General features: G+C 40.7%; 1 protein-coding gene across 1 annotated transcript; it reads right to left on the bottom strand.

Annotated features, from left to right (window-relative positions):
* Positions 1 to 2310: 2310 nt before the first annotated feature.
* On the bottom strand, positions 2311 to 12038 carry LOC139163113 (zinc finger protein 420-like). Its single transcript, XM_070744068.1, has 2 exons — positions 11957 to 12038; positions 2311 to 5189 (listed from the first exon to the last, which is right to left on the bottom strand). Exon 2 carries the CDS (start codon positions 4721 to 4723, stop codon positions 3176 to 3178), a length of 1548 nt encoding a protein of 515 aa, XP_070600169.1. The 5' UTR covers positions 4724 to 5189; positions 11957 to 12038; the 3' UTR covers positions 2311 to 3175.
* Positions 12039 to 13119: the final 1081 nt, after the last annotated feature.

Below are 13119 nucleotides of genomic sequence, written 5' to 3'. Positions count from 1 at the left end.
GCGGAGAGGGGCAGCATACAAATCCAATAAATAATAATAATAATAATAATAATAATAATAATTATTATTATTATTATTATTATTATTATTATTATAGATGGCAGATTTTTTTCTTGTTTTCTTCCCCAATCTTATACTCCGAAAAATACAGTATTTAAAATATTTTCAGAGCCTAAGCATAATAAAATCCAGAAGGAGTTGGGCAGTTTATAAAGTCTCTCCAGTAGTGTTACTAAAAAGAGAGAGAATACACTCTGATGTCAATTAATTTGATTAAGATTTAACATTTTTATTACAGTGAAAGACCAGCATAATGAATGTGACTTGTATTCAGCTAAAAGGTACAAGCATTGAAGTTAATTATAGTAATTATACTAAAAAACCAAGGACAATTATATGTAGTAGCTGGGGTTGTACAGTGGGCCAGAATACAGAGTTGTTGTTGATTGGTGGCTCCTGCATAAGGGCCTGCAATTGGTTGCTTTGAGTGTGGAGGGGAAGTTTCCCTGTTTTCCCGCCTTTTTCTTCTGTGGGTTTTATTCGGTGTTCTGTGATTTACCCCATGAGGCTGTGTTTGCTGTGACCATTCAACATTACAACAGTTAACACTATAAAAAGTGACTTATGACCATTTTTCACAATTATGACTACTACATGGTCATGTGATTTACATGCAGATGCTTGACAACGATCTCACCTTTATGATGGTTGTAGTATCTTGGGGCCATGTGATCACAATTTGCAAATTACTGACATCCAAAGTCAAAGGAAAAACCAGGTTTAACAATCTGTTCCCCAATTTAACAACTTACTTACTTACTTACTTACTTACTTACTTACTTACTTACTTACTTACTTACTTACTTACTTACTTATTCGATTTGTATGCCGCCCCTCTCCGTAGTGATTCACTTACCAAATAAGGCAAGAAAAGTCGAAAGGTGGTACAAAACTCACATAAACAAATTTCTCACTTCTCAAGATAATTTTTGGGCTCAATTGTGGTCATAAGTTGAGGACTCCCTGCACAATATGTATTAACCTGGCTACTATAGGAAAGCAGGAAGGAACTGTAGAACTGTCCAGTGTGCCCTGAGATTTTATACACTACTGGAAAGACAAGTCTGGTATAAACATCTGTAATAGAGCTACTGGAAAAATATGTGCACTGTTGTTGTTTTTCCCAAAAAAAAAATATTTTATTTTTTCCTCCATGACTTCATGTATAAATGTAAACATATACTGTATACCTTAATATATTACAATAAAATATATAATTATACATTTTGGTCAGTCATTCAAAAATCATTAACTTATTCTGTGCTTATATCGACAGTCATCTGTCTGTTCTGCTTCTTTCCATTATACTCCCCTCCCTCTTTCTCTATCTCCTCCTATTCTCTTCCTCCTTCACTCCCCTCTACCTCTCTCTACTCCTTCTCTTCTCCTTCCTCCTACTTCCTCTATCAACCTCTGTACCTTTCTCTGAGTGCTCTTTATCCTAGCCCGTCATGTATTAAACAGACTGATCATATCTTCCCAAATTTTGAACTAACACTGCTTTTTCTGAAAAATTTTATTATTATATTATGTCTCTCTATATAAGACTTTGTTTTAGGTATATGTTGTCAAAATAGTACTCCCTCTCCAATAAAAAGAAAAAGAAAAAAAAGTGTAATTTTGTTTTCTGGGATTTCCATCAATTAATTCCAAATTTTAACTCCAAACTAAACCACTATTATCTTAACTTCCCAAAATAGTTATTTTTCCATAATGCTTCCTCTCCTTCCTTAATTTCTTTACCAATCATTTGTTTTTTTGTCCTCTATTTTATCATAACTAAATGCCCCATATGAATCAACACTTCAATTATATAATTTATCTTAACATCTCATGCACATATTAATTATTCATTTCAACTCTTCATATTAATCATCAAAATCCTTTCTATATTATTTCAAATCAATTAAATATTCAGATCTTAACGTAATACATTTTCCAAACTTTCCGTGTAAACAGATCTTATATAAAAAAAATTAACTATCATAAAAAACTTTAAATTGTTATCATCTGATCCACTCTCTTTGTTTTCTACATCAATATAAGTCTTTAGTTATATTAAATCAAGAAGTTAATGTAACTGCATTATCTATACATCCATCTAATTTGCAATATTAACCTATATAAACAGAGCCAGAAACTCTTAACAAAGTAATTACTGATTACCAATATATATATCAAGAAAGGAAACACATTTCTATAACATTTCAACACCATCATCCATTTCCTTTTAGTTTCCCAACCATTTCCTTTTTATAAACATATTTCCTCCATCCCCATTTCCTTATCTTCTTCTCTTTCTTTCTTTCTTTCTTTCTTTCTTTCTTTCTTTCTTTCTTTCTTTCTTTTACTTTTATACCAACAGATTCTCTTTCCCCAAGCTCTCTTTCTCCTTCTGGGTATATATTATTTGTATATATCTCACTTTAATTTCTCTTGATCTTTTCTCCCTATTTCCATTTTTGATTCTTTCTTTATCATTATGTATCTCAAACCCTGTACGGGCGTCAACCCATTCATTTTAGATATCTTTTCCTCTTTTATCACTATAAATATCAGTGGATATTTAGGAAAAAGAGATATCTACTACTTTTTCTTGAAAGCAACAAACAAGTAGTTAACCTTGATCAAGCTGACATTATCTATTTTCATTTCTTTTCTATCCCACTTCATGCCTAATACTGAGACATGTTTGGCAAAACAGAATCCGAACAAAATTACATACTTATTTTCTCAGGTGAACTTGCAAAGGCAGATCAGAAAAGAAATTCAAACTTTCTATTTACTCTTTATCTTCTGGTTCATGTGAATTTTCTTATAACAAGATAGGAAGTTAGCGGGAAGCCCCCTCCACACTCTGGGGACTTGAAAGGTTTCCCACCTATGTGTAAACCTACATGATTGATAGGTTTAGTCCTAGAACTGAAATATTTCCCACAACCAGGACACTCATACGGTTTCTCCCCAGTATGAGATCTTTCGTATACAACCAGACTGGAAATATGACTGACATTTTTGCCAGTCTGGACACTTAAATGGTTTCTCTGCTGTGTGACTCCTCTGGGGTTGCACAAGTTGAGAATTCTGAATGAAACTTTCCCCACAATCTGGACACTCATGGTCTTTCTCCTGTGTGAGTCCTTTGGTGTATCACCAGATTGGAATTACTAGTGAAACATTTCCCACATCTTGGACATTCATATGGTTTCTCCCCAGTATGAGTCCTCTGATGTCTCACCAGGTGATTACTCAGACTGAAACATTTTCCACAATCAAGACACTTGTATGGTTTCTCCCCTGTGTGAGTCTTCTTATGCACCACTAGGTGGGAACCCTTAATGAAACTTTTGCCACAGTCTGGACACTTATAAGGTCTTTCTCCTGTGTGAGTTCTCTGATGTATTACCAGGTTAGATTTGTGAATGTAACTTTTGCCACAGTCTGGACATTCATATGGTCTTTCTCCTGTGTGACTCATCTGGTGTAGCACAAGGTGCGAATTCTGAACGAAACTCTTCCCACAATCTGGAGACTCATATGGTCTTTCTCCTGCGTGAGTCCTTTGGTGTCTCCTCAGACTGGAGTTACGACTGAAACCTTTGCCACAGTCTGGACACTGATATGGTCTTTCTCCTGTGTGACACATCTGATGTAGCACAAGGTGAGAATTCTGAACAAAACTCTTCCCACAATCCGGACACTCATATGGTCTTTCTCCTTTGTGAGTCCTTTGGTGTATCACCAGATTGGAATTCCTAGTGAAACATTTCCCACATCTTGGACATTCATATGGTCTTTCTCCTGTGTGACACGTCTGATGTAGCACAAGGTGAGAATTCTGAACGAAACTCTTCCCACAATCTGGACACTCATATGGTCTTTCTCCTGTGTGAGTCCTTTGGTGTGTCACCAGATTGGAATTCCTAGTGAAACATTTCCCACATCTTGGACATTCATATGGTTTCTCCCCAGTATGAGTCCTCTGATGTCTCACCAGGTCGGAATTCAGACTGAAACATTTTCCACAATCAGGACACTTATATGGTTTCTCCCCTGTGTGAGTCTTCCTATGCGCCACTAGGTGGGAACCAGTAATGAAACCTTTTCCACACAGTGAACACTTATAAGGTCTTTCTCCTGTGTGAGTCCTTTGGTGTATCACCAGATAGGAATTCCTAGTGAAACATTTCCCACATCTTGGGCATTCATATGGTTTCTTCTCAGTATGAGTCCTCTGATGTCTCACCAGGTCGGAATTCAGACTGAAACATTTTCCACAATCAGGACACTTATATGGTTTCTCCCCTGTGTGAGTCTTCCTATGCGCCACTAGGTGGGAATCCTGAATGAAACTTTTTCCACACACTGAACACTTATAAGGTCTTTCTCCTGTGTGAGTCCTTTGGTGTCTCACCAGACTGGAGTTATGACTGAAACTTTTGCCACAGTCTGGACATTCATATGGTCTTTCTCCTGTGTGACACGTCTGATGTAGCACAAGGTGAGAATTCTGAACGAAACTCTTCCCACAATCTGGACACTCATATGGTCTTTCTCCTGTGTGAGTCCTTTGGTGTCTCACCAGACTGGAGTTATGACTGAAACGTTTGCCACAGTCTGGACACTCGTATGCTTTCTCCCCCATTTCAGTCCTCTTGTGCATCACACTTCCTAAAGCTAGGAAATGGGCAGTTACCTAATTGTGTACTTTTATGCGTTGTTGGCTGTGCCCTGCAATCTGCCTTTCCCTACAATATGCATATTGTATTTTTCCACCAAGGATATTTTTGGATTCTCAAGATGAAAAATATTTTAGATCCTTTCTTGGATCCTGCTTGCAGTCAATCCTGAATCCCAGATTACATCTCCTTTTTCTGAATTTGGAGACAATCCTCTTTGAACTTTTTCTGGAGTGTTTCCTCGAGTTCTACACATTCATTTTTTCTTCCAATTCAAAACTCTCTTCATATTCTTTCTTTTGTCTGTCACCTTCCTGCAGAAGAAAAAATATTCCGTAGTTTCCTGGAGGCGGCGAAAAACACTTTCACTGCTGGCTGGATTTGCTTTCCTTTTTAATGCTGCTTGGGATTCTCACTTGTCCGGAATTCTCTTCCTAGCCATTTTTCAGTCTACAAGATTGACATAAAATGTTAGATTGACATAAAATATTTATAAAATGGCTGCAGAAGATCTGAAAACAGCAAGCAAGAAAAAACATGCATTGTAATGAAAATAATGAGGTCATAGAAAACACTCTTTCCAACAACCTAAGAGACAACTATACACCTAGACATCACAAGACAGTCAACACAGAAATCAGATTAACTATGTGCTGTGCAGCCCAAGGTGAAAAAGCTCTATACCAGTGATGTTGATCCTATGACAGTGATGGCGAAACTTTTTTTCCTCGGGTGCCAAAAGAGCATGCCTGCACACTATTGCACAGGCGTGAGTGCCCACCAGGGCCGCCATCAGGAATTTTGGGGCCCTATACAGCCTAAGTGTCTCTCTCTTTCTTCCTCTTTCTTCCTGTCTCTCACTCTCTTCCTTCCTCTCTCATATCTCTCTCTCTCTCTCTTTCTTTCTCTCTCTTTCTCTATCTTGCTTTCTTCCTCTCTATCACTCTCTTCCTTCCTCTCTCATCTCTTTCTTTCTTTCTCTCTCTTTCTCTATCTTGCTTTCTTCCTCTCTCTCACTCTCTTCCTTCCTCTCTCATCTCTCTCTCTCTCTCTCTTTTTTTTTCTCTCTCTCTCTTTCTCTATCTCTCCCCCTCTTGCTCCATCTCCCCCCTCTTGCTCTCTCTCTCTTTTTCTCACTTACCCTCTCTTGTTTTCTTTCTCTCTCTCTCTTGCTTTCTCTCTCTCTCTCTTTCTCTCGTTTTCTTTCTCTCACTCTTTCTCTCTCTCATCCTCTCTCTCTTGCTATCTCTTTCTTTCCCCCCCTCTTTCTCTCTCTCTCTCTTTCTCACTTTCTCTCTATCTTGCTCTGTCGCTCTCACTCTCTCTCCGGAGGCTGGCGAAAGTGATTTTTAACGTTGGGCGCGCGGGCTGGCGTGCGCTCTCCCCATCCCCCTGCCAGCCTGCCCGGAACATTCAAAGTAAGAAAAACCTTCGCCAGGGGGCCAGCACACGGTGGTGGGCCAAAGAGAACGAGAGAGAGAGAAAGAAAGCGAGAGAGAAAGAGAACAAGAGATAAAGAAAGCAAGAGAGAGAGAGAGCAAGAGAGAAAGAAAGAAAGAGAGAGAGAGAAAGAGAAAGAGAGGGAGGGAAGGTGGGAGAGAGAAAGACATAGAGGGAGGTAGGGAGGGAGAGAGAGAGAGAAAGAGCAAAAAAGAGGAAAGGAGGAAGAGAGAAAGAAAGAGGGATGGAGAGAGAAAAAAGAGGAAGGGAGAGAAAGAGGGAGGGAGAGAGAAATAGAGCGAAAGGGAAGAAAAGAGAGAGAGAGATAATTTTTTTGTCCAAACTTTTTTTAGCCTCCCCCCCTCATCTCAATGTGCCCCATGGTTTTGTAAATGTAAGAAAATGTGCCGCGGCTCAAAAAAGGTTGAAAATCACTGTTTTAGACAGCTTTCCTGAACCCTGGGGACTTAGGAAAATGACCCAATGGCCCTACCAGAAGTCCGGGGACTTCAATGAGGCGTCTGCACAGGTGCAGGGATGGAGGCAGTATGATGTTTGTATGCATATATATGAGGGAGTGGTGGCAATTGCATTATGGGTGTGGGCACAAACGGACGTGGGCACCCTTTTGACACCCAAGTGGAAAACGGGTTGCCCTCACTGCTTTGGGATATCTTATGTGCTGAGTGAGACCAGCACATAAGATCTAAGGATTGCTTCTCCTGGGTGGGCTTTCTGGAGAATGTGACCTCCCTGCTAAAGGATTAAAAATTTATGAGCAAGAGTTTTTGGCTGATAGTTGTTGTGGTTAGCTCTGACCCAGCTCCTGCCCCAAGGACTGTGGATGTGGGCGAGACATCACATGCTGCAGGCCTGTTTTGCCCCCGGTGGAATCTGATGATGAAGGCTCCTCTGACCAAGAAGACATGAGTGACAGGGAGGAGGAGAGTGGGGCAGACAGCTCAGAAGGAGATCAATTATCTAGCTCCTCCTTGGATTCAGAACAAGAGTTAATGATACAGCCACCCATGCATAGGCAACAACAACTGAGAGATTATTATCAAAGAAAATGAGGCCACCTGTGGTTGGGTGGGGCTGTGGTGATTAGTGAGGCTGCTATAAATAGCAGCCTTTGGGTTTGGCCATTGTGGAGGATTATCTGATCCTTGTGTTTCGTGACTGCTTTATTTATTTATTTTATTTATTATTTGGATTTGTATGCCGCCCCTCTCCGAAAACTCGGGGCGGCTCACAACAAGTGAAAAGACAATCCAATACATAATCCAATTAATTAAAATATTATAAATTTAAGAAAAACCCCTATACTAACATACACACACACAAGCATACCATATATAAATTCAACGTGCCCAGGGGAAGATGTTTAGTTTCCCCATGCCTGACGGCAAAGGTGGGTTTTGAGGAGTTTACGGAGGGCCGGGGCCGCCACAGAGAAGGCTCTCCCCCTGGGGCCCGCCAACCGACATTGTTTAGTTGACGGGACCCGGAGGAGGCCCACTCTGTGGGACCTAATCGGTCGCTGGGATTCGTGCGACAGAAGGCGGTCTCGGAGATATTCTGGTCCAGTGCCATGAAGGGCTTTAAAGGTCATAACCAACACTTTGAATTGTGACCGGAAACTGATCGGCAGCCAATGCAGACTGCGGAGTGATGGTGAAACATGGGCATACCTGGGTAGGCCCATGACTGCTCTTGCAGCTGCATTCTGCACGATCTGAAGTTTCCGAACACTTTTCAAAGGTAGCCCCATGTAGAGAGCATTACAGTAGTCGAACCTCGAGGTGATGAGGGCATGAGTGACTGTGAGCAATGAGTCCCGGTCCAGATAGGGCCGCAACTGGTGCACCAGGCGGACCTGGGCAAACGCCCCCCTCGCCATAGCTGAAAGATGGTTCTCTAATGTGAGCTGTGGATCGAGGAGGACGCCCAAGTTGCGGACCCTCTCTGAGGGGGTCAGTAATTCCCCCCCCAGGGTAATGGACGGACAGATGGGATTGTCCTTGGGAGGCAAAACCCACAGCCACTCCGTCTTATCCGGGTTGAGCTTGAGTCTGTTGACACCCATCCAGGCCCCAACAGCCTCCAGGCACTGGCACATCACTTCCACCGCTTCGTTGACTGGACATGATTTACTGACTTTGACCTTTCGTGTGCTGATTTTTCCCCGCATTGAAACTAAACCAGAGCAAAGTGTGTTTCACTTTGTGAAAGAAGAAGGACTGTGAATTGCCTCACAGCTGCAAGATAAGTATCACAGAACTGATAAGGGACTTGTACAAATTACCAGTTCGTTTGGAGACCAGTGCTCTTTGCTATACCAAAAGAGGGCTTGGTTTAAGTGAATTTTCATTATAAAGAACATTGTTTTGAATTTTCAAACCTATGTGTGTGTGTCTGAAATTTGTACCTGTGAATTTTTGGGAGGTGTCTACCAGAGAGCAGGACAGAACAATAGTTATCATTGCATTTTAACTATTTTAATTCCCCAAGATGCTCTGGCACCCTGCCTGATTTCTAACTCCAGCTTGTAGGTATTTCTAGTCTAATGATTTGTTATTTAGGGCAGATTTTTGTATTTTTGTACAGGTAATCCCTGATTTATAACAATTCATTTAGTAACCATTCAAAGTTACAATGGGAGTGAAAAAAAGTGACCTATGACCGCTTTTCATACTTATGACCATTGCAGTATCCCCACAGTCACAAGAGGCCAGGCAAGAACAGCCCCTTGACGTGACTGACATCAAGTTGGCCATGCCCACCCAGTCACATGACCACCTGCCCATTCTGGGTGAATATAAGGACTACTCACAGGATTGAAATAGTCCTCGCACTTACGACTGTTCTCACATTTTACATTTTGCACCCTATCTCATCACCATCATTGTGAAATGAGTGCTACGATTCTTAAAGATGCTGTATCTGATATAAATGTGAGGACAATCATAAGTGCGAGGAGCAGTGTTCCCTCTAATTTTTTTGGGTGTGGGCGGAAAAGTATAGTGTCTGAGAGGCAGTCCCTTTGGGACTGGGCGGCACAGAAATAATAAATAAACAAACAAACAAACAAACAAAAAACCCACCCTGTTTTGCCTCAGAGAATTTCAAAATAAAATACTGTACTGTGTGTCTATAACAGTGAGCTCATAATAGTGCAACTCTATCAATATCAAAATGCCACTTAAATAGTTGAGCTAGTTTCAAACAAGATTTTGATTTTCTTTCTCTCTTCCTTACTCCCATTCTTTTTCTTTCTCTTTTCATTCCTCTCTTTTTTCTATCTGTTTCTCTCTCTTCCTCTCTTCCCCTCTCTCTCCTTCCCTCTCACTCTTTCCCTCTCGGCTTCTGGGCAGGTTTGGAAAACTCTGAGTTGATGATTTTTAAGTGAGCGATTGCTCACTGCTCAGCTTAGAGGGAACTATGGTGAGGAGCAACTATAATTCACTTTTTTCAGCCCTCTTACTCCATATGCATGTAGCCATGCCTACTAGGTCGCATGACCAGCTAGCCATGCCCACCTAGTCACATGACCACCAAGCAAATAAGCCACACCCATAGAACCAGTTTTTAAAACCTTTGAATCTCATCACTGGAAGGAAGGACTCACTGAAGAGCCCAATGCTGGGAAATATTGAGGGCAAAAGAAGAAGGGGACAACAGAGAATGAGGTGGCAGGATGGAGTCATTGAAGCAATAGGTGTGAGCTTCAATGGATTCCAGAAAATGGTAGAGGACACGAAGGCCTGGAGGAAATTTTTCCATGGGGTGGCGGTGGGTCAGATATGACTTCATAACTAATAACAATAATGAAAAAGCAAACACGCCAAAATGCTAAATTAACTTCTAACCTTAATTATGATTCCTTTGACATATAAAAGACTAGTGACAGTTTGAATATCCACAAAAACATTAAATTCTCTTCTGGACGTCAGTTAAGTCAAACTTCTTAAATAACAAATTGGTTATTTTCAAATATATCAGGAAATGTCGAGGCTAAATTATAAAGATACGCACATAGGGACTAATATAGATTACTACGCCTATGAATATATGTCTCCGCTGTGTGAGTCCTCGTGTGTATCATCAGGTGAGAATTCTGACTGAAAGTTTTCCCACCATTGAGAAACGCATATGGTTTCTCCCACATGTGTGTCCACTTGTGTATCACATTTCCTAAAGTTAGTTGCCACATTGAGGGCAATGGCTGGGGGTTTGGATCCCTTCTTGCATAATGTTTTCATTCAAGCTATTCTTACTTGCTTCACAGGGTCAAGTTTGAATGCCTGCCATTACTTTATAATGGAAAACTATATAGATGCCAAAATGCTAAGTTAACTTTAATTATGATTCATTTTAACCTTCAACACTCCGTGGCTTGCATTGGCTGCCGATCAGTTTCCGGTCACAATTCAAAGTGTTGGTTATGACCTTTAAAGCCCTACATGGCAATGGACCAGATTACCTCCGGAACCACCTGCTACCGCACGAATCCCAGCAACCGATAAGGTCCCACAGAGTTGGCCTTCTCCGGGTCCCGTCGACTAAACAATGTTGTTTGGCAGGCCCCAGGGAAAGAGCCTTCTCTGTGGCGGCCCCGGCCCTCTGGAACCAACTCCCCCCGGATATTAGAACTGCCCCCACCCTCCCTGTCTTTCGTAAACTACTCAAGACTCATTTATACCGCCAGGTATGGAGGAGTTGAGATAGCTCTTCCCCCTAGGCCATTACTATGCATGGTATGCTTGTGTGTATGTTTGGTTTTATAATAGGAGGTTTTAGTTGTTTTTATTATTGGATTGTACATGTGGTGTTTATTATTGTTGTTAGCCGCCCCGAGTCTGCGGAGAGGGGCAGCATACAAATCCAATAAATTATTATTATTATTATTATTATTATTATTATTATTATTATTATTATTATTAATTATGATTCATTTCACAAAGGAAAAATGAGTGAGGTCTAAGTTCAAATATACACACACAAACATTAAATTCTCTTCTGGACTTCAGTTAATTCAAAATTCTTCAATACCAAGTTGGTTATTTTCAAATATATTAGGAAATGTCGAGGCTAGATTATACATTTCCCCCTGCCTATGTAGTTTTAGTGCATGATGTGACTGTATGTATGTTTTTTATATTGGGGTTCCTTGTTTTTAGATTTTTCAAATGTACAATTGCTATTTTAGATTTTAAATTATTAGATTTGTCAATACACTACATATTGTTTTTTTATCACTGTTGTGAGCCGCCCCGAGTCTGCGGAGAGGGGCAGCATACAAATCTAATAAATAAATAAAATACAGATATGCACAAGAGACAAATAGAGATATGTCTATGAATATACATGCCTGGTAAAAGTCCATTTGTATTTCAGCTTCAAAAATGTCCGAGAAGTGGGTACACTTAAACGTTTGTCTCTAATATTAGAGGGTGGGGCAGCTTCACCAGATTAGGGGCTTCAATTGATGCCTGGTACCCTAAACATCTGCAAGATATAATCCCAACTTTTGTGTATCAAACGCCCCAGTTTCCAAGGAAAGACCATATGAGGTTTTTTGAATCTCCCAACAGGCAGAAAATTGCAGGCACCACTTTCATAACGACCAGCACCAGTGGAACAAAGTTTGGGGAGGGGAGGAACACGCAGCAGCACCTGACATGGTTCAACCTGGTTTCTTCTCTGCTTCTGCCTCGTGGAGGGAACCAAACAGCCCTCCTTGCACCGGCGTCTCCTTCGACCTGCTCTCAACTCACCTTCCAGCTGCTGAACTCCTTGGAAGGGCAGGAGAGACGCCCTCCACGCCCCGTCCTCCGAATGGTCAGCTGCAAGAGGAGATTCCTCAGTTCTTCCCCTCTAATATACTTATAATACAGCGCGCGCCATCTAGCGACACACCGCTGAAGTACAGGCTTCTGTCGTTTGCAAGATTTTGGTTTGATTACTACAACGCGACATAGATGCACTCATACCAACTGTAACTGAAGCAAGAACTAAAGCAAACAAGAGCATCGTTTGGGATGGGAGAAATCGATGGAGTTGCTGGCCTAACTACATTCAAAGGACCCCAGTTCAGCTATTGGCTCTAATCTCTGCTGCGTGCAGGAATCTGAATGAAACAAAGCGAACTGACCTTGATTCTTTTTCCTTTCCGGAATTCAAGGTGCCATAGTATTTATTTATTTATTTTTATTTATTTTGTCCAATACACAATGAGAGTTTTAGTGGGTATATATATGTCACCTGTTTTTTTGCTGAATTTGAAAATTAAGGGGAGACTAGGATAGATCTATTTCGGCCTTATTTTGGCCTCATCAGCTAGCCATACCCACTGGGACTTGAACCTGCAACCTTTGCCTTGTAAGGTAGAGAATTATCCTCTAGGGCTAGGCTACAGTGTCCAATCCCTTCAGCTCTGCACCAGGGAAGGGTTACATATTTTTGTGTCAAATCACCCTGGTGTGTGTGTGTGTGTGTGTGTGTGTGTGTATATATATATATATATAGATAGATAGATAGATAGATAGATAGATAGATAGATAGATAGATAGATAGATAGATAGATAGATATAGATAGATAGATATATAGATATATAGATATATAGATATATAGATATATAGATATATAGATATATAGAGATATGGATATGGATATATCAATATACCAGGGTGATCCGACATAAAAAACATATATACCCCTCCCTGGTACAGAGCTGGAGAGGGATCAGGTCTGATGGCTCAACTGTTAATTCTCTGCCTTACAAGGCAGAGGCTGCCAGATCAAATCCCAGTAAGGAAGGGTGTGGCTAGCTGATGAGGCCAGAACAAGGCCGAAATGGTACCATCCTAGTCTCCCTTCATTTTAAAATTTCAGCTAAAAATATTTAATACATACAGTATATATATATACACACACACA

Source organism: Erythrolamprus reginae, chromosome 2 (genome assembly GCF_031021105.1).
Source record: "Erythrolamprus reginae isolate rEryReg1 chromosome 2, rEryReg1.hap1, whole genome shotgun sequence".
NCBI classification, from domain to species: domain Eukaryota; kingdom Metazoa; phylum Chordata; class Lepidosauria; order Squamata; family Dipsadidae; genus Erythrolamprus; species Erythrolamprus reginae.
This window is presented reverse-complemented; position numbering and strand designations above follow the sequence as displayed.